Source organism: Mustelus asterias, chromosome 24 (genome assembly GCF_964213995.1).
Source record: "Mustelus asterias chromosome 24, sMusAst1.hap1.1, whole genome shotgun sequence".
Classification (NCBI taxonomy): domain Eukaryota; kingdom Metazoa; phylum Chordata; class Chondrichthyes; order Carcharhiniformes; family Triakidae; genus Mustelus; species Mustelus asterias.
In genome coordinates this window covers 56,631,724-56,654,266 of record NC_135824.1, presented here as the reverse complement: position 1 = coordinate 56,654,266, position 22,543 = coordinate 56,631,724, and the positions used below count along the sequence as shown (strand labels likewise).

Sequence of the window (22,543 nt, the reverse complement as noted above, 5' to 3'; positions counted from 1 at the left end):
GAGGAGAATGTGCAAACTCCACACAGACAGTGACCCAAGCCGGGAATCGAACCCAGGTCCCTGGAGCTGCGAAGCAGCAGTGCTAACCTACTGTGCTACCGTGCCGCCCATAATACATTTGATTTGATTTATTATTGTCACATGTATCAGTATACAGTGAAAAGTATTGTTTCTTGCGTGCTATACAAAGCATACCATTCATAGAGAAGGAAAGGAGAGAGTGCAGAATGTAGTGTTACAGTCATAGTTAGGGTGTAGAGAAAGATCAACTTAATGCGAGGTAGGTCCATTCAAAAGTCTGATGGCAGCAGGGAAGAAGCAGTTCTTGAGTCGATTGGTAGCGCCACGAGGTGTTGATTAGGAAGCAGACACCACCTCCCCTATATGTGACATGAATAAATCACAGCAATGGGGTCGACTCTTAACTTTCCCTCTGAAATTGTCAAGCAAGTCACTCAATTGAGTTCCAGAATACGACTCAATACCACCTTCTCGAGGGCAATTAGGGTTGGTAAGTAAGTAGCACTGGCATCCTCTGAATATTTGCGTTTCCCGAAGCTGTAAATAACCCACATTCCTCCTCCTTTCCTGCATGCAGACCCCACTGAAACCAAGGCTCCGTGCATCATCTTTTATTCCAACTCACGCTTTCGTAAAGACTTCACACGAAACCTTTCACCACCCTCAGTATTCCCTTCAAAGGTACAAGACCCTGAGGGGGCTTGACAGGGTGGATGCTGAGATGGTGGGAGAGTCTCGAACAAGGGGACAGAGCTACAAGATAAAGGGCCGGTCATTTAAAACTGAGGGACGTAGGAATTTCTTCTCGCAGAGGATGGTGAGTCTCTGTCATTCTCTGCCCCAACGGGTGGTGGAGGCTGGATCATTAGAAGTAGTTAAAGTGGAGGTGGATAGATATTTGATAGATCGAGGAATAGAGGGCTATGGGGAAATGGTAAATTTCTCCAAGGCGGCCTTCACGACAGCGCAGAGTCGCTGAGCAGAAACTGAGAGCCAAGTTCCACACACATGAGGACGGCCTCAACCGGGATGTTGGATTTATGTCACATTATCAGTAACCCCCACAGCTTGCCTCCTGGGCTTGCAGAATCTCGCTGGCTGTTCTGTCTGGAGACAATACACATCTCTTTAACCTGTGTTTAATGCTCCCTCCACCCACATTGTCTGTACCTTTAAGACCTGGCTGACTGTAGGGATTCGCATTCTAATCAGTATTCTGTAACTCGATGTTGTGTCTCTGTGCACTGTTTGAGAGCACATTTCCACTCCATCTGACGAAGGAGCAGCGCTCCGAAAGCTTATGGTATTTGCTACCAAATAAACCTGTTGGACTTTAACCTGGTGTTGTGAGACTTCTTACTGAAATGGTACAGAACAGGAGCTGAGGCCGGCATAGATCAGCCATGATTGTATTGAATGGCGTGGCAGGCAGGAATGGCCTGGTGGCCTCCTCTTCCTGGTGTTCCCTCATACAGTCTAAAGGCTCTTTAGATAAGCTTGAAGCCTTCTGACTGGTGATTTCTTCAATCTCATCTCCAACTCTTTTCAATCTTGATGCCATCTGTAATATATTCACAGTACATGGACATCGCTGGCCAATCCTAATTGCCCTTGAGAAGGTGGTAGTGAGTTAGTTGTCTTCTGGAATACAATCGAGTGTCTCGCTGGGCCATTTCAAAAGGACGTTAAGAGTCGACCACATTGCTGTGGCTCTGGAGTCACATGTAGGCCAGACTGGGTAAAGATGGCAGATTTCCTTCCCTAAAGGGGCATTAGTGAACCAGGTGAGGTTTTACAACAATCAACAATGGTTTCATGATCACCATTACTGAGACTGGCGTTATATTCCAGATTTATTTGATTGACATTTTCCAGCTGCAGTGTTGGGATTTGAACTTGTGTTTCGAGACCATTAGTCTCGGAGTTGGATTCTATGTTTTCAGCCTGGGAACTCACCCCCCTTAAATGTGACGGATGACCACCCCACTACCTTCCTGCCCGTCCTGTAGTCTTCCAGCTCACTCCGCTGCCTTCCCGCTCACCCAGCTGCCTTTCCGCTCACCCCGCTGCCTTCCCGCTCACCCCGCTGTCTTCCCGCTCACCCCGCTGCCTTCCCGCTCACCCCGCTGCCTTCCCGCCCACCCCGCTGCCTTCCCGCCCATCCCGCTGCCTTCCCGCTCACCCCGCTGCCTTCCCGCTCACCCCGCTACCTTCCCGCTGCCTTCCCGCCCACCCCGCTGCCTTCCCGCTCACCCCGCTGCCTTCCCGCCCACCCCGCTGCCTTCCCGCCCACCCCGCTGCCTTCCCGCCCACCCCGCTGCCTTCCCGCCCACCCCGCTGCCTTCCCGCCCACCCCGCTGCCTTCCCGCCCACCCCGCTGCCTTCCCGCCCACCCCGCTGCCTTCCCGCTCACCCCGCTACCTTCCCGCTGCCTTCCCGCCCACCCCGCTGCCTTCCCGCTCACCCCGCTGCCTTCCCGCCCACCCCGCTGCCTTCCCGCCCACCCCGCTGCCTTCCGTCCCACCCCGCTGCCTTCCCGCCCACCCCGCTGCCTTCCCGCCCACCCCGCTGCCTTCCGTCCCACCCCGCTGCCTTCCCGCCCACCCCGCTGCCTTCCCGCCCACCCCGCTGCCTTCCTGCCCACCCCCGAACCGTTCTACCATTTTTTAAAAAGGCAATTAATGGACGATTGAGCTTGTCAACAAGCAGTGCCTTGTCTGAAAATAAATTCCTCCCGACTTCGCTGCTGCCCTGTGAAATCTGCCCACCTCTGTTTAAAAACTACGAACAATCAGCTTAGATGACAAGTGAGCCATACTGGCTAAGGGAGTTCTCAGCAGTGCTGCCCAGTCTGTGTCGGGTTCACTGATTTGCCATTTGCTTACGAGTGCTCTTGGTGCCTCTGGGCGACAGGGAGAAAGTTCAGCCACTGACTTTTCTCAGCGTTCTTGGGTTGCGAGTGTTGCCCGCAAGGCCAGCATTCATTGCCTGCCCCCAAGTGCCCTCGAGAGGGCTTTTGCATCCTGGTGACGCTGGTCATGCAAGGACAGGGGTTTGGGTGGACGGTGATGCCCTGAGGATCAAACAGCCTGCTGACACTCAAATTGGGTGGGCTCATTGCGTGAAACTCAATAAACTCAAACTTAAACCTATCTCTCCTGAGATGCTGCCAGACCGGCTGAGTCTGTCCAGCACTCCCTGTAAACACTTGATAACATGCTGGTGAATCTGTACTGCACTCTTTCCAAGGCCAATATATCCTGAGGGGCAGCGCCCAGATTGTATACAGCACTGAAGGGCTTTGTGTAGCTGTGGAAAAACTCCCCCTCCTTTATACTGTAGCTTTTACACACTAGTTCTTTCTATAAGACCAACAAGTCATCAGCCTTTAGAGCAAAGTTGACATTGGGGGGAATCTGTCTCCTCGCTGGAGGACAGCGGCGAGCCGAGCTCCTCACCAGGTTATTCTTCGTCTTGGCCACATTGGGATCCTCTGACCCCAGCTTGGTCTGGTAGATCTCCAGGGCTCGCTCATAGTAATACTCCACCTCCTCATACTTGCCCTGGTTCTGGCACAGTAGCGCCAGGTTATTCAGCTGCTTTGCCACGTCGGGGTGGTCCTTGCCCAGCACCTGAGGATTCAGAACACAAACGTTAGCAAAGCTCATTCAAGGAAGCCTCACACATCCACGATGCCTTTATACATCTACCCAAATGGGCTTGACTGCCACGAACTGCTTTGAAATGCAGCGAGCTGGTTGCTTGAGCGGCCGGTCTTCAGATAACAACGCTTCAACCAGCTGCTTTCAGGAGATGTTGGTCATTGAGTCATAGGGGTTTACAGCATGGAAACAAGCCCTTTGGCCCAACTTGTCCATGCCACCCTTTTTTTTAAACCGCTAACCTAGTCCCGATTGGCCCATATCCCTCTATAGCCACCTTAGCCAGAGAACTGTCTAAATGCTTTGGAAAAGACAAAATTGTACCTGCCTCTACTGGTCGAGGAAGGAACGCTGGCCAAGATGTGAGGCGAACCCTCTGATCTTAGAATCATGCCGTACAGAAAGAGGCCATTGGGCTCATTGTGTCTATGCTGGCTCCTAAAAAGGAGTTATCCAATTAGTACAATCTCCCGCTCTTTCCCACAAAGCCCTGCACATTCCAGGCATTTATCGAATCCCACTTTGAAAGTGCTGTTGAATCGGATTTCTCCACCTTTTCAGGTAGTGCATACTCCAGTCATAATGGCTTGCTGCGTTAATGAAGAATTCTCCTCACCTCCCCGCAACTTGGTGATCGTCTTAAATCCTCACCTCCCTTACCAGTAGAGACAGATTTTCTTTATTCCTATGTAGAAAAGCAAAATACCGCGGATGCAGGAATCTGAAACAAAAACAGAAAATGCTGGAAAATCTCAGCTGTGCATCTGTGGTGAGAGAATGGTGATGCTGTGCACTGGAAAAATTAGAACCAGACTTTTCGGGAGAGATGTTGGGAAAGGGTGGAACAGTGGTTACCACTGCTGCCTCATGGCGCCAGGGACTCAGGTTCGATTCCGGCCTTGGTTGACTGTGTGTGAAGGTTGCATGTTTTCCCTGTGTCTGCGTGGCTTTCCGCCCACAGTCCAGAGATGTGCAGGTTGGGTTGATTGGCTGTGCTAAATTTCCCCTTTATGTCCCAAGATGTTCCAAAACTGCATGGGATTTGGGGGAAGTGTATTGGGATGGATAGAAAACTGGCTGGCAGAGAGGAAACAAAGAGTAGGAATTAATGGGTGCTTTTCAAATTGGCAGGCAGTAACTAGTGGGGTGCCCCAGGGATCGGTGCTGGAACCCCAACTATTCACAATATATATTAATGATTTGGATGAAGGAACAAAATGCAACATCTCGAAGTTTGCAGATGATACCAAATTGGGTGGGATGAGGATGCAGAGATCCTTCAGAATGGACAGGCTGGGTGAGTGGCAGATGCAGTATAATTTGGATAAGTGTGAGGTTATTCAATTTGGAAGCAAAAACAAGAAGGTAGATTACTACCTGAATTGGGAGAGGGGAGTGTGCAGCGGGACCTGGGTGTCCTTGTGCACCAGTCGCTGAAGGTAAGCATGCAGGTGCAGCAGGCGGTAAAGAAGGCAAATGGTATGTTGGCCTTCATTGCGAGAGGTTTCGAGTACAGGAGCAGGGATGTGTTGTTGCAATTATACAGGGCCTTGGTGAGGCCACACCTAGAATATTGTGTGCAGTTTTGGTCTCCTTTTCTGAAGAAGGATGTTCTTGCTCTCGAGGAAGTGCAGCGCAGGTTTACCAGGCTGATTCCGGGGATGGCGGGACTGATGTATGAGGAGAGATTGACTAGGTTAGGATTGTTTTCACTGGAGTTCAGACGAATGAGGGGGGATCTCATAAAGACTTATAAAATTCTAACAGGACTGGGCAGGATAGATGCAGGGAGGATATTCCCGATGGTGGGGGGAGTCCAGAACCAGGGGTCACAGTCTGAGGATTCAGGGTAGACCATTTAGGACGGAGGTGAGGAGACATTTCTTCACCCAGAGAGTGGTGAGCCTGTGGAATTCATTACCACAGGAAGTAGTTGATGCCAAAACATTGAATGTATTCAAGAGGCGGCTGGATATAGCACTCGGGGCGAATGGGATCAAAGGTTATGGGGAGAAAGCAGGATTAGGCTATTGAGTTGGACGATCAGCCATGATCGTGATGAATGGGGGAGCAGACTTGAAGGGCCGAATGGCCTCCTCCTGGTCCTATCTTCTATGTTTCTATGTGTAGGTTAGGGGGATTAGCGGGGTAAGTATGTGGGGTTATGTAGATATGGTCTCAGTGGGATGCTCCGTTGGAGAGTCGTCGTAGATTCGATGGGCTGAATAGCCTCGTTCTGCACTGTAGGGATTCTATGATAATGTTTTGTGTCTGAATGACCCTTCGCGTTGGCTCTATTCTCTCTCCACAAAGCTATCGGACCTGCTGAGATTTTCCAGCATTTTCTGCTTTTGTCCCTTTATTCCTGCTCCTTTTTGAATCTGTAACATTACCTGGCCAGATACTGGCGGCACGGTGGCACAGTGGAGAGCACTGCTGCCTCACAGCGCCGGGGACACAGTTCAATTCCGGCCACTGTCTGTGTGGAGTTTACGTGTTCTCCCCGTACTGTGTGGGTTTCCTCCCACAGTCCAAAGATGCGCAGGTTAGGTTGAATGGCCATGCTAAATTGCCCCTTGGTGTCTGGGCGATTAGCAGGATAAATACTTGAAGTTACTGGGATAGGGCCTGGGTGGGATTGTTGTCCCTACACTCCCTTCTGCAGTGTAGGGATTCTATGATTCTAGGTGAGTGTCTAATTGTGCAGCACTCCCTCATTATGCACTTAAACAAGGCTTCAACATTCTGAATAAGGCACAAGGCACACATACAAAGTGCAATCATATGTTCAGGCACATAGGCACAACTGTGCACGCTCAAAGAACACACACACACAGAAATGTGCACAATCAGATGCTCAGGCATACACACATGCAACACACACACACACACGTACACACACGCACACATATGCACAGACACACACACATGCACACACTCTAGACACACACGTGTACACTCGCACACAAACTCACACCTGCCATTTTCGGGAGAGGGGAGAAATTTGAAAGAAGTGTCACGAGAAATTTTAAGTGTCGTGGGATCCTCACTGGTGACCAATATAGTTAAGTAAAAGCAATAAAAACATACTCACTATGGTTCTGCCCCTAATCGCAATGCACAAGGCGCCTCTGGAGCTCCGCTGCTAATTATATATCCCCCAAAGCATTGAAGAAATAGCATTTTAATCCTTTCAGCCTAATTTGCAGGCAGCTCATTTGAGACCCAAACTGGCTAAGGTTGAAAGACAATCTGGGATTAGTTAAAAGTCTCTGCAGCAAAGAATTCCTCAGAGGCCACATGGAATACAAAGTTGGATTCAGGCGGGCTAAAATCAAATTAGCTGCTGTTAGGACTCAGGACCCTACGCTGGTAGGGAGAAATGTTTTTTGAAATATTAGGAGATCTTCCATGAAATTACATACACAACATCAAAGGATTCACTCCTCACCAGGAGCAGAGTATCCAGCCTGCCTCTTTCAGCCAGGTTGCTATCTACAGCGGAATGATACATAGATTTCCACAGCATAAAATCAGTCAGCAAGCTACTGGACCGAACTGGTCCACATGTTTATGTGCCACTTAGGCCTCCTCTTGTCCCTATCAACTCATCCTTCTCTTCCTTTCTTAAGGCCAGAAGATATAGGAGCAGAAGCAAGCCATTTCTTAGAATCTTCGAAACCCTACAGTACAGAAAGAGGCCATTCGGCCCATCGAGTCTGCACCGACCACAATCCCACCCAGGCCCTATCCCCATATCCATACATATTTTCCCGCTAACCTACGGACACTAAGGGACAATTTAGCATGGCCAATCAACCTAACCCGCACATCTTTGGACTGTGGGAGGAAACCGGAGCACCCGGAGGAAACCCACGCAGACACGAGGAGAATGTGCAAACTCCACCCAAGCCGGGAATCGAACCCAGGTCCCTGGAGCTGTGAAGCAGCAGTGCTAACCACTGTGCTACCGTGCCGCCCTCAAAAATCCAGATATGTTTTATTGAATACAAATTCCACCATCTGCTGTGGTGGGATTTGAACCCAGGTCCCCAGACGATTAGCAGAGTTTCTGGATTAATCGTCGAGTGACAGTACCACAAGGCCATAACCTCCCCTAATAATTTGGCCCATCATGTCTGCTCCGCCATTCAATGAGATCATAACTGATCTGACGTGATAACCCTCAACTCCACTTTCCTGCCTTATCCCCATAACCCCTTGATTCCCTGACTGATTAAAAATCTCAGCCTTGAACATACTTAACGACCCAGCCTCTACAACCCTCTGCGGTAAAAGAATTGCACCGATTCACTCCCCTCTGGGAGAAGAAATTCTTCCTCATCTCTATAAATTACTGCGGATGCTGGAATCTGAAACCAAAAGAGAAAACGCTGGAAAATCTCAGCAGGTCCGGCAGCGTCTGTAAGGAGAGAAAGGAGAACTGACGTTTCGAGTCCGGATGACCCCTTGTCAGAGCTTTGACAAATGATGAAGGAACAGCCGATGTGTTTTCCAAGTCAGGAAGATGTGGGACTTGGACAGGGGACTCGCAGGCAGCATTCCCACTTGCCTGTCGCCGCGTCCCTCTGGATAGTAGCAGTCGTGGTTTTTGGGAGGTGCTGTCAGAGAAGCCTTGGCAAGTTGCCGCAGTACATTTCAACCACTCCATGTGGAAGCAAGTTCCACATTCTAACCACTCCGGATAAAGTGGTTGTGGGTAGAGGGGAAACTGGTATTTCATCAATTCCTTATTGAATTTATTAGTGACATTCTTATCATAGAATCCCTATAGTGCAGGAGGAGGCCATTTGACCCATCCAGTCAACACTGACTCTCTGACACAGCATCTTACCCACGACCTCCACCCTATCCCTGTCACCCCTGTATTTACCCCACTAATCATCCTAATCTACATATGGGGCAATTGGGACATTAAGGGGCAATTTAGCATGGCCAATTCATATCTTTGGACTGTGGGTGGAAACCGGAGCACCCAGAGGAAACCCACGCAGACACGGAGAGAGAATGCAAACTCCACACAGCCTGACATCACCCGAGGCTGGAATTGAACCCGGGTCCCTGACGCTGTGAGACAGCAGTGATAACCACTGTGCTGTCCCCTATACCCTTGTGATACAGCTTAGCAGGAAATCCTTTGATTCCCCTGTGCTTGCAGTCTTTGTTAATAGCTCACCAATTAAAAATTACCCATCTAACGAGTTCCCAGGTCCACACTTTGAGAAAAATAAAAATGTTGCCCCTCTAACTGTCAATTGGTGTTAGTTACCTCAGTCCTGGAGCTGAAATTGAAACTGGGCAGGCCATTCAGCCCCTCAGTTCTGTTCTATCAGTCTATTAGATTATAGCCAATGTGCATCTCAGTTCTGTCCAGCTGCCTTTCCCCTTGGGTGTTTTATAGGTGGATATCAATGTACGGGATCGGGCAGCAGACGGAATTCTGTGGTTCACAACTGTTTTATTGTTACATTATGGTCCAACACAAATCTGAGTTTCCCCTCGACCCATCTGGATCCTCTCCCTGTCCAGAGGGGCGGCACGATGGCACGGTGGTTAGCACTGCTGCCTCACAGCGCCAGGAACCTGGGTTCAATTCCGCCCTCGGGGTCACTGCCTGTGCGGAGTCTGCACATTCTCCCCGTGTCTGCGTGGGTTTCCTCCGGGTGCTCCAGTTTCCTCCCGCAGTCCAAAGATGTGAGAGTTAGGTTGATTGGTCGTGCTAAATTGACCCCAATGTCAGGGGAGAGTAAGTAATGTGGGGGGTTAATGGGATAGGGCCTGGGGGGGACGGGATTGTGGTTGGTATGGACTCGATGGGCCGAATGGGGATTCTATGAAGCAATAACCCCCTACGAGAGGGAATCCCAGCTCTTAAGTACAGGCTTCAGTGAAAATCACCTGCTCTCAATCCACTCTTGATACAAGACTTGGTTTACTCTTGAAGGGACCTGCCTTTTCTAACACTGTCACTGGGTACAACGACCCAACAAAATCCTATCCATCTCAGTCTTTGATGCTTTCATCCACAGCCTTAACGGGAAGGAGTTTCCCAGATTTCCACCAGAATGCGTGTGGATAAAGTGCATTCTAATTTCACTCTTGAGTGGTCGAAGATTTATTGGGTCAGAGAAGAGACACTTTATGCTTCTTCCCTCCACATTTGGTATTCTTGCGAAGAGTTATGGTGAGTGCAAGACAAAAAGCTTTGACATGTCTCTTTTTTTCCAGCAAATTCAAGTTCTGTACCACCAAACGATTATGACACAATCATACTTCTATGGCCTTGCCTCTTTAAAAGAATCATGCATTACCTGTGTAATATCCTGCTGTTATAAAGGGGGTTCACTGCACTCACCATGAGCAATGCCACAGGACCATCAGCTCGTGAACATATTAGTGGACCTCCCAATGGCATTACTCAATCTCGGCCTTCGGAATGGGGCGAGAGGGGGGTTAGCACGCGGAGTGAGGCCCAGGGAAAGGCAGATATGTTGAGGAAGGTGTGGAGAAAGGTTAGCACACTGAGGAGGGGATGGAGAGTGGTTAGCACACTGAGCAGAGGATGGTGGAGAGGTTAGCATGCAGGGCAGGGTAGGGGGAGAGGCTAGTACGTTGGGGAGGAGATGGGAAATGGTTAAGACACTGGCCAGGGGATGGGGAGGAGCACGCTGGCAGGGAGAGGATGGGACACTGAGCAGGGCACAGTAGGGTGGGGAGAGATTAGCACGCAGGGCAGGGTACAGGGAGAGGTTAGCCCACTGGGAGGGTACGGGGGGAGGTTAGCCTACTGGGCAGGGTATGGGGGGGGGAGGTTAGCCCACTGGGCAGGGTATGGGGGGGAGGGGGAGGTTAGTACATAGGGCAGAGTATGGGGGGAGGTTAGCCCACTGCGCAGTGTGCGGGGGCGGGATGGGGAGGTGTTAGCATGCTGGGAACAGTACGGTATGAGGTTTGGACACTGAGCAGGGGGCTGGGGATGGGGGAAGGTTAGCACAGGTTAGCACACTGGGCAGGGTAAGGGGCAAGATTAATACACTGAACAGGGGATGGGGAGAGATTAGCACACTGGGAATGATACAGGAAGTGGTTGGGACATTGAGCAGGGGACAGGAGCGGAGCGGGGGAGGAGGTCAGCACATTGGGCACGGGATGGGGAGAGGTTAGCACACTGGGAATGATACAGGAAGAGGCTGGGACACTAAGCAGGGGACAGGGGTGGAGGGGGGGGAGGAGGTTAGCATGCTGGGCAGGGGATGGGGAGAGATTGGGACACTGAGCAGGGGGCAGGGACGGAGGGGGAGGGGGTTAGCATGCTGGGCAGGGGATGGGGAGAGATTGGGACACTGAGCAGGGGACAGGGACGGAGGGGGAGGAGGTTAGCATGCTGGGCAGGGGATGGGGAGAGATTGGGACACTGAGCAGGGGACAGGGACGGAGGGGGAGGGGGTTAGCATGCTGGGCAGTTTCAGCAGCGTCGCTGGACTGTGGCCCTCTGTTTCTCACCTTTTCTCGGATTTCCAAAGCTCTCTTGCACAGCGGCTCTGCTTCCTTGTATTTTCCTCTCTTGCCAAAAAGTACAGCAAGATTATTCAAAGTGGCAGCGACCTGTGCAGGAAGGATCAAAGGGCCAGGTTAGCACGCAACGGTTTGTGTTCTGCACTCTGTAACTAGCTGGTTCTGAAGCTTCCCCAGAGTTCAGCGTTCTCCCGGTACTTCTCCTAGGACCATTTGGGTGGTGGGGTGTGTTAAACTGATTAATCAGCGTCCAGTGATCGTAGGCATGCCTGCTGGGGCCACCGTACGGTGCTCAGCAGCTTAAACACTGGCCCATTTCTCACCAACCTCTCTAATTCAGGGGCATTCCACCCAACCACAGGACCCTGTTGTTAGTCTGGCTGAGGTTAACCCACTCAACACAGAGCAGCGATTCGGTAACTAACTCAGCTTCAGTTACAGCACAGAAAGGCCATTCAGCCCAACAGCTCCAACACCACATGAGCCTTTTCCCATCCCATCAGCGTATCCTACTATGCCCTTCTCCCTCATATGCTTATCAAACTTCCCCTTAAATGCATCTATTCTGTTCACCTCAGCCAGGCCCTGTGGCAGCAGGTTCCACACCCTCACCACTCTCGAGGTAAATAAATCTCTCCTGAATTCCCAATTGACTACCTTCTACTGATGCCCCCTGGTTCTGGTCTTACCCTCGAATTACACCATCCAACACTTCCATAATCCTGAAGGTATTTATCAACACAAAATGGCGCAGGTCTTAACGCATTAAGTTAACTCACATAATTTGCATTTATGTCGCACCTTTCACGACAAGTTCAAGGCCCTAAGTGCCTATTATTTACTTTCCAAAGTAGTCAGAAACACGGAAGCCAAGCAGCGTAGAATCCCTACAATACAGAAGGAGACCACTTGGCCCATTGAGTCTGCATCGACCACAATCCCACACAGGCCCTATCCCCGTAACCCTACACATTTACCCTGCTAATCCCCCTGAGACTAAGGGGCAATTTAGCATGGCCAATCCACCTAACCCGCACATCTTTGGAGTGTGGGAAGAAACCAGAGCACCTGGAGGAAACCCACGCAGACACAGGGAGAACGTGCAAACGCCGCACAGACAGTAACCCGAGGCCGGAATCAAGCCCGGGTCCCTGGCGCTGTGAGGCAGCAATGCTAACCCACTGTGCCACGTGCCGCCCAGTGTGATAATGTGCAGCAGTGTGGTAATGACCAGATACTTTGTCTGCAGTGCAAACTGGGGGATTGAATACTGGCTAAGTCTCACTTGCTCTTCTTCGAATAGTCATTGGATGTTTTCTCACATCCATTTGAGTGGGTAGGCAGGGTTTAACATCTGATCCAAAAGATTACACCTGCGGCAGGGTGGCACTCTCTCAGTGCTGCACCGACAGTGTTAGAGTGGAAAACATGCTCAAATCTCTGTGGTTGCAGCTGGACCCACAAGCTTAAGCTTAAAATGGAAATGGTTGAGAGCTTCAGGTTTCTAGGTGTCCAGATCACAACAACCTGTCCTGGTCCCCCCACACTGACATGATAGTTAAGAAAGCCCACGAAAGCCTCCTGAGAAAGTAGAGGCAAAGAAAATTTGGCATGTCCGCTACGGCTCTCAGCAACTTTTACAGATGCACCATAGAAAGCATTCTTTCTGGTTGTATCACAGCTTGGTATGGCTCTTGCTCTGCCCAAGACCACAGGCTGAGTTAGAAAAGGTCAGAAAAGGTTAGAAAAAGGGCGGCACGGTTAGCACTGCTGCTGCACAGCTCCAGCGACCTGGGTTCGATTCCCGGCTTGGGTCACTGTCTGTGTGGAGTTTGCACATTCTCCTCGTGTCTGCGTGGGTTTCCTCCGGGTGCTCCGGTTTCCTCCCACAATCCAAAGATGTGCGGGTTAGGCTGATTGGCCACGTTAAAATTGCCCCTTAGTGTCCTGGGATGCGTAGATTAGAGGGATTAGCGGGTAGAATATGTCGGGATATGGGGGTAGGGCCTGGGTGGGATTGTGGTCGGTGCAGACTCGATGGGCAGAATGGCCTCTTTCTGTACTGTAGGGTTTCTCTGATTTCATGAACGTAGCCCAATCCATCACGCAAACCAGTCTCCCATCCATTGACTCTGTCTACACTTCCCGCTGTCTCAAAAATGCAGCCGACATAATCAACGACCCCACGCACCCCGGACATACTCACTTCCATCGGGAAAAAGATACAAAAGTCTGAGGTCACGTACCAACCGACTCAAGAACAGCTGCCATCAGTCTTTGAATGAACCTATCTTATATTAAGTTGATCTTTCTCAACACCCTAGCTATGACTGTAACATTACATTCTGCATTCTCTCCTTCCCTTCTCTATGAATGGTATGCTTTGTCTGTATAGCGCGCAAGAAACAATGCTTTTCACTGTATGTTAATACAAGTGACAATAATAAATCAAATTAAAATAAAAGTGAGAGGGGTGCTAGGCTGGGCAAAAGGTAACGTGTTGATGCTTTAATGAAGCAGGGGTTGCCTATGGAACTGCAGTCCAGTAATTATGAAGAGCACTCGAGAAAACTCAAGTGAGGCAACCTCCCCATCTTTTAACATCCACCAGCATAAAGCGCCAAAGAGCCCACTGCGTCCTGACAATCCACTTTTCCAAATCCCTTCATGACGTGGCCCCTTTCCTTGTTTGTATCCATCTCGCTCCCCTACAACCCTCCCACGTCCAATTCTGGACTCTTACATCCCCAAAATAAATCGCGCTACTGATGTCGGCTGGGACAGCAGCTGCCCGAGCCCCAGATATCGCCAGGCAGCCGCTGATCAGCCCATTGCCCAGCCAGTTACTGGCCGCACATCACAACAACAAGACTGACCGCCGGGTGATCCTGGCCTAGGGTTTTCTCCCGGATTGTCAGGGCATCGTTCAAAAGGTTTGCAGCTTCCTTGTATTTGTTCTGATCTCTGCAAAACAGGAGAGGAGGGATTGTTAGGAGGGTCTCCGAGAGGCACAGCGAAGATATAGCAAACAATTAACATCACTAACTGTCCTTGGAGCGGCTAATAAAGGACAGACAGCGAATAAAGGAAAATCTCATAGAATCGAATCCCTACAGCGCAGAAAGAGGCCATTCGGCCCATCAAGTCTGCACCAACTCTCTGACAGAGCATCTTACCCAGGCCCCACACATTTACCATGGTTAATTCCCCAAACTTATACATCTTTGGACACTAAGGGGCAATTTAGCATGGCCAATCCACCTAACCTGCACATCTTTGGAGTGTGGGAGGAAACCAGAGCACCCGGAGGAAACCCACGCAGACACGGGGAGAACATACGAAACTCCACAGAGACACCCAAGGCTGCAATCGAACCCGGATCTCTGGCGCTGTGAGGCAGCAGTGCTAACCACTGTGCGACCGTGCTGTAACCTTGCCTGAAGATGCAGATTTCCTCATTAACAAGACATCAATGGCGCCCTCTAAATCGCCCAAGGATGATGGTGCCATTGGGTAACTAAAGCAATTGCTCTACTCGGAATTTGGTCACAGAAATCAGGAGGCTCCTGGGCGGAAACATTTGAGAGGATGCCCTCAAAGCATCTCTGAAGAGGTCCAACATCCTCCCCCCTCTGCAGACCCATGCGAGACCATGGCTTGTGACTGACCAAAAATGAGAAGGTTCATTCTGGAAGACACCGGACACGGCGAGAACTCTGTTGGGAACACGCAGGCACAAGGTCAAGGCATCGGAGGGAGTGCACACACCTCATCTACCCAACGCTTCAAGCATCGTCTGCCCTGCGCGTGGCTGAGATTGTAGATCACACACGGGACTGATCAGCTATCTCAAAACCCATCAAAATAGAGTAGATGCCAGTCATCCTCGATCCTGAAGGACTGCCTAAGGTAAGCAAAGAGAGGATGTGGCAGCCGAGCCCGACACCATCTTTGGACGTGCACGTGCAGTAATGGCCAATGGACAGTAATTAGAAGTTAGAATCTCATGCAGTATTATATTCCTTAATGCACGGGGTACTGCCCCAGCTGTGAAGAGCTGATTCATTGAATTCATTTTTACAGATGCACCATACAATACATCCCTTCTGGATGTATCACAGCTTGGTCTGGGGCTCCTGTTCTGACCAAGACTGCAAGAAACTACAAAGGGTTGTGAATGTAGCCCAATCCATCACACAAACCAGCCTCCCATCCATTGATTCTGTCTACACTTTCCGCGGCCCCGGGAAAAGCAGCCGGCATAATCAAGGACCCCACGCACCCCGGACATTCTTTCTTCCACCTTCTTCCGTCGGGAAAAAGATACAAAAGTCACGTACCAATCAACTCAAGAACAGCTTCTTCCCTGCTGCTGCTCAGACTTTTGAATGGACCTACCTTATATTAAGCTGATCTTTCTCTGCACCCTCGCTGTGACTGTGACAGTGTATTGTGCACCCTCTCCTTTCCTTCTCCCCATGTACTCTATGAATGGTATGCTTTGTATAGCGCGCAAGAAACAATACTTTTCACTGTATTCCAATACATGTGACAATAATAAATCAAATCAAATCAAAAGTCTCTCCCCAACTCTGCAACCTCCTCCATCTCTTGAAGCCTCTGAAATCTCCAAATCCCAAACTTTTATCATTCCACCATTGTCAGTGGCGCCTTTGTCGGTCTGGGCCCCGAGCTCTGGAATTCCCTGTCTAAACTTTTCCCCCCTCTCAGTATGAAAAGATGATGCTGGGTGACATCTTGACTTGCGGGTGTCTGCATTGCAAAGATGGTCTCACGATATCATTAGGTAGGGAACTCCAGGAGTTCTGCCCAGCAATAAGGCACGATGGCACAGTGGTTAGCACTGCTGCCTCACAGAACCAGGGACCCGGGCTTCAATTCCGGCCTTGAGACACTGTCTGAGGAGTCTGCACGTTCTTCCCGAGTCTGCGTGGATTTCCTCCGGTTTCCTCCTACGATCCGAAGGATGTGCAGTTAAGGTGGATTGGCCATGCTAAATTGCCCCTTAATGTTTCCTCCCACAGTCCAAAGATGTGCGGGTTAGGTTGGTTGGCCGTGCTAAATTGACCCTCGTGTCAGGGGGATGAGCTGGGTAAATATGTGGGGTCACGGGGATAGGGCCTTGGTAGGATATTGTGGTTGTTGCAGACTCGAATGGTCAGCCCATCGAGCCCATCAATCCCACCCAGGCCCTATCCCCACAACCCCTGCTACTTTATATTTACCCTGCTACTCCCTCTAAACTAAGCATCCCGGGACAGTAAGGGGCAATTTAGCATGGCCAATCAGCCTAACCCACACATCTTTGGAGTGTGGGAGGAAACTGGAGCACCCCGAGGAAACCCACGCAGACACGGGGAAACCGGGGCACCTGGAGGAAACCCACACAGACACGGGGAGAATGAACAAACTCCACAGAGTCAGTAACCCAAGCCGGGAATTGAACCCAGGTCCTTGGAGCTGTGAGGCAGCAGTGCTAACCGCTGTGCCACCGCGCCGCCCGCTATTCTATGATAATTCTTCAGCCTGCTGCCAGAGATGAACACTCACTGTGGTGTAGGAGTCTGGAGCCAAATCGAGAATTAACGTTTTAGCCCGGTTCCATCTCCTGTACCCCCTGTTTATATCATGCACACCAAATGGTGAACTTTGGGATTGAGCGGGGGGGGGGGAGGGGGGTTGGTGGAGGAACCTGATAATTCCAGTCACCGGGAAGAAGAGACCTTGTTCTAACCTTTTCCTAAGCAGCAAGTCGCTCACATACCCACGCTCTGGTCCTGGAGATGAAATACAATGTGGGGTTAGGTTGTGGGGGAAAGGAAGAGGCAGATAGGAAATAAAAATCTAAAGAGTAGGGAAAAAGTAATAAAACAGAAAAGATGCGCGATGTGGGGCTGCTTGCTGGAATGAAACTCTCTCATTTTCCTTGTGGAGAAGCACATTTTTCTCTTCTACCCTTCCTCTTTTCAGCCTCTTTGTGTCCTCCTCACAGCTTCTATTCCCACCTTTATTTATTTTTTCTTTATTTAGTTTATTTTTAAAATTAGTTTCACAAGTAAGGCTTACATTAACAGTGCAATGAAGTTACTGTGAGAATCCCCTCGTCGCCACACTCCGGCGCCTGTTTGGGTTTACTGAGGGAGAATTTAGCACGGCCAATGCACCCTAACCAGCACATGTTTCGGACTGTGGGAGGAAACCGGGGCACCCGGAGGAAACCCATGCAGACATGGGGAGAACATGCAAACTCCACACAGACAATGACCCGATCTGGCAATCGAACCTGGGTCCCTGGTGCTGTGAGGCAGCAGTGCTAACCACTGTCCCTTGTTTTGTATCATCAGAAAAATTAGATACAATACTCTCTGTCTAAATCATTATTATAAATTGTATTTTTGAGAGAACTTATGAGAGAACTTATATATGAGAGAACTTCTTCTCTCAGAGGGTAGTGAATCTCTGGAATTCTCTGCCCTTTGAAGTGGTGGAGGCTACCTCGTTGAATATCTTTAAATCACGGGTAGATAGATTTCTGATCGATAAGGGAATTATAGGGTATGGGGAGCAGGCGGGTAAGTGGAACTGATTCGCTTCAGATCAGCCATGATCTTGTTGAATGGCGGGGCAGGCCCGAGGGGCTAGATGGCCTACTCCTGCTCCTATTTCTTATGTTCTTATATAGTTGAGGCCCCAGTTCTAATCCTTACAGAATTCCACTGGTCATTTAATGTTATATTAATTCTATTGCGAAGGTTAAGGATAAACAGGTGGAGGTTGTTGACTGATCAAGTATCCAGAGCACATATAAAGAGAGACTGCCCCTTTAAGAGGCAGCTAACTTGTTTATTAGTTAATTTGTTTATTTTTATTGGTTAGAGAGTATAAAGAGACATTCCCTTCAAGGGTTGGGTCTTTACTTTAATTGGTTTAATTCTTTATTTGACTTACTCAAGGGTATAAAAACAGACTGGTGACAGCTAGTTAGCTTGGATGGTTGGAGCATTGTGCTAATAATGCCAAAGTTGAGGATTTGATATCCTTAAACTGGCCAGTGTACCTGTTCTAAAATAATCGGAGGCGTTCATCAGTCCATTAGTTTATTTGATACACAAAAGAATACCAAGGGGGACTGCTGGGACACTGGGTTGGTTAATAAGTTCAGCCAGTGGGCGATTGAGGGGGCCCTCCGACCCCCTGACTGTCTGCCCCTCTACCATGGCTACATTTGCGGCCGGTTGTCCCGAGAGAGGGAGCACACAGAGTCGACCAGAGTCTACTCTCGAACACATTTCTGTGGCTTTGGAGTCACAGGTAGGCCAAACGAGATAAGGACGGTAAATTTCGTTCTCTAAAGGACGTTAGTGAACCAGATGGGTTTTTAGTGGTTAGCGCTGCTGCCTCACAGCGCCAGGGACAGATACGATTCCCAACCTCGGGTCACTGTCTGGGTGGAGTTTGCACATTCTCCCCGTGTCTGCGTGGGGTTCCTCTGGGTGCTCCGGTTTCCTCCCGCAGTCCAAAGATGTGCTGGCTTTGTTGCATTGGCCATGCTAAATTCTCCCTCAGTGTACCCGAACAGGTTCTGGAGTGTGGCGACTAGGGGATTTTCACAGTAACTTCATTACAGTGTTAATGTAAACCTTACTTGTGACTAATAAATAAACTTTAAGACTTTAACTTTTAAGACAATCGACAATGGTTTCATGGTCATCAGTAGATTCTTAATTCCAGATTTTTTTTACTGAATTTAAATTCCGCCATCTGCCGTGGCGGGATTCGAACCCGGGTCCACAGAACATTAGCTGAGTTTCTAGATTAAAAGTCTAGCCGATAATACCATGAGACCATTGCCTCCCCTAACCTACACATCTTGGGACATTAAGGGGCAATTGATCATGGCCGATCCACCTAATGTGCACATCTTTGCCCTCTTTTTAGATCAAACCAAATATGTGCACATCTTTGCACAGTGGGAGGAAACTGGAGCACCCGGAGGAAACCCACGTAGGCACAGGGGGGAACGCGCAGACTCCGCACAGACAGTGACCCTGGCTGGAATCGAACCCAGATCCCTGACGCTGTGAGGCAGCAGTGCTAACCCACTGTGCCGCTCCTATGATAACGTCAAGGAAAACAATCATCTTTACACCAAATGAGTCTGAGTGATCTGAAAAGCATTAATCCAATTCTGGGACAAAGGAAAGCCTGTTAAAATCCTGATGACCTCTGTAAACCCCTCAACAGCATTAATGCCTTTAGGTGCTCAGGATCCTCTTAGAGAACTAAATATAGTTAATCTGCTGCAAACATTCACCTGGAGAAGACCCAATTTTCAGATGTTTGAGGGAAATGAAAGAATAATACTGATTCTTTTGCTCAGATGTTTGCGATTTGGACACAAGTTCACAGCAAAAGGAAGACTCAAGGCGTGGGACTAAGATCTCCCAATTATTCAGCGTCCTGAACCAAGGTGTAATCTTACTATAATTATGCATCTAGCGATGGGAGTACTTTAACAAAAAGTAAGACACTGCAGCTGCTGCTTGAGGTCTGAATTTAAAAGCAGAAAAATGTTGGAAACGGTCGGCGGGTCTGGCAGCATCCATGGAGTGAGGAACAGAGTTAACGTTTCAGGTTGATAACTTACATCGGAACTGCAAGTTGGATTTAACCGTTTACCGGTATCTGTATTTTAGTTTCTTTTTAATCAACTCTAATGCCAGCATTTTACATTGAGATGGAGGCCAGAGTGCCTGGATGGACAGCCCAATTGGTATTTGCCTTGTGTGGAAAGGAGCTATTCTGTTACCTTTAATGACTGGTTATTGGAAAGGGAACTCATTGCAGGCACAGCGTTTACCTGCTGCAAGAAGAGAGGACGAGCCCTAAACTGTCTTCAAATGAAAGGACAACTTACTACATAATTTAAACAGGTTTTCAAGTAGTACAAGGAAGGTTAAGTCCTGAAGACCACAAGCTATGACAATAGGAAAAGAAGCACAGTTTCAACGAGCTACGAGCTCCAGGGTCGATTCTCGTACAAGTACTGATATTCTCCCAGGGACCCCCAGCAACTGCTGACATGCTCCCCAGGGACCCCCTGTAAATACTGACACACTCCCCAGGGACCCCCTGTAAATACTGACACACTCCCCGGGGACCCCCCTGTAAATACTGACACACTCCCAAGGAGCCCCTGTAAATACTGACACACTACCCAGGGACCCCCTGTAAATACTGACACACTCCCTGGGGACCCCCCTGTAAATACTGACACACTCCCAAGGAGCCCCTGTAAATACTGACACACTACCCAGGGACCCCCTGTAAATACTGACACACTCCCCAGGGACCCGCTGTCAATACTGACACACTCCCCAGGGACCCCCTGTAAATACTGACACACTCCCCGGGATCCTCTGCAAATACTGACACACTCCCCAGGGACCCCCTGCAAATATTGACACACTCCCCAGGGACCCCCTGCAAATACTGACACACTCCCCAGGTACCCCCTGCAAATACTGACACACTCCCCAGGGACCCCCTGCAAATACTGACATACTCCCCGGGAACCCCTTCTAAATACTGACACACTCCCCAGGGACCCCCTGCAAATACTGACATACTCCCCGGGAACCCCTTCTAAATACTGACACACTCCCAAGGACCCCCTGTAAATGCTGACACACTCCCCAGGAACCCCTTCTAAATACTGACACACTACCCGGGAACCCCCCGCAATGAATGACACATTCCCTGGGGACACTCTGTAAATACTGACACACTCCCCGGGGACACCCTGTAAATACTGACATACTCCCCAGGGATCCCCTGTAAATAGTGACACACTCCCCGGGGACCCCCTGCAAATACTGACACATTCCCCGGGGACCCCCCTGTAAATACTGACACACTCCCCGGGGACCCCCCTGTAAATACTGACACACTCCCAAGGAGCCCCTGTAAATACTGACACACTCCCCGGGATCCCCTGTAAATACTGACACACTCCCCGGGATCCCCTGTAAATACTGACACACTCCCCAGGGACACCCTGTAAATACTGACACACTCCCCAGGGATCCCCTGCAAATACTGACACACTCCCCGGGGACACCCTGCAAATACTGACACACTCCCCGGGGACCCCCTGTAAATACTGACGCACCCCCAGGGACCCCCTGTAATTACTAACACACTCCCCAGGGACCCTCTGTAAATACTGACACTCTCCCCGGGGACACTGTAAATACTGACACACTCCCCAGGGACCCTCTGTAAATACTGACACTCTTCCAAGGAGCCCCTGTAAATACTGACACACTCCCCGGGGACACTGTAAATACTAACACACTCCCCGGGGACCCTCTGTAAATAAACAAAGAACAAAGAACAGTACAGCACAGGAAACAGGCCCTTCGGCCCTCCAAGCCTGTGCCGCTCCTTGGTCCAACTAGACCAATCGTTTGTATCCCTCCATTCCCAGGCTGCTCATGTGGCTATCCAGGTAAGTCTTAAACGATGTCAGCGTGCCTGCCTCCACCACCCTACTTGGCAGCGCATTCCAGGCCCCCACCACCCTCTGTGTAAAAAACGTCCCTCTGATATCTGAGTTATACTTCGCCCCTCTCAGCTTGAGCCCGTGACCCCTCGTGATCGTCACCTCCGACCTGGGAAAAAGCTTCCCACTGTTCACCCTATCTATACCCTTCATAATCTTGTACACCTCTATTAGATCTCCCCTCATTCTCCGTCTTTCCAAGGAGAACAACCCCAGTCTACCCAATCTCTCTTCATAGCTAAGACCCTCCATACCAGGCAACATCCTGGTAAACCTTCTCTGCACTCTCTCCAATGCCTCCACGTCCTTCTGGTAGTGCGGCGACCAGAACTGGACGCAGTACTCCAAATGTGGCCTAACCAGCGTTCTATACAGCTGCATCATCAGACTCCAGCTTTTATACTCTATACCCCGTCCTATAAAGGCAAGCATACCATATGCCTTCTTCACCACCTTCTCCACCTGTGTTGCCACCTTCAAGGATTTGTGGACTTGCACACCTAGGTCCCTCTGTGTTTCAATACTCCTGATGACTCTGCCATTTATTGTATAACTCCTCCCTACATTATTTCTTCCAAAATACACACTCCCCAGGGATCCCTGTAAATACTGACACTCTCCCCGGGGACACTATAAATACTAACACACTCCCCGGGGACCCTCTGTAAATACTGACACACTCCCCAGGGACCCACTGTAAATACTGACACTCTCCCCGGGGACCCCCTGTAAATACTAA

The 22,543-nt window shown here is 49.8% G+C and overlaps 1 protein-coding gene across 4 annotated transcripts in view; it reads right to left on the bottom strand.

Annotated features, from left to right (window-relative positions):
* klc3 (kinesin light chain 3) overlaps positions 1 to 22,543 on the bottom strand; it is a 98,397-nt gene that overhangs the window by 31,541 nt on the left and 44,313 nt on the right. For all 4 annotated transcript variants that reach the window (XM_078241743.1, XM_078241746.1, XM_078241747.1 and 1 more), the window contains 3 exons: positions 14,096 to 14,183; positions 11,208 to 11,309; positions 3,480 to 3,653 (listed from right to left, as the gene is read on the bottom strand). In XM_078241743.1, coding sequence (XP_078097869.1) covers positions 3,480 to 3,653; positions 11,208 to 11,309; positions 14,096 to 14,183 — 364 coding nt within the window. The remainder of the gene's footprint in view (positions 1 to 3,479; positions 3,654 to 11,207; positions 11,310 to 14,095; positions 14,184 to 22,543) is intronic.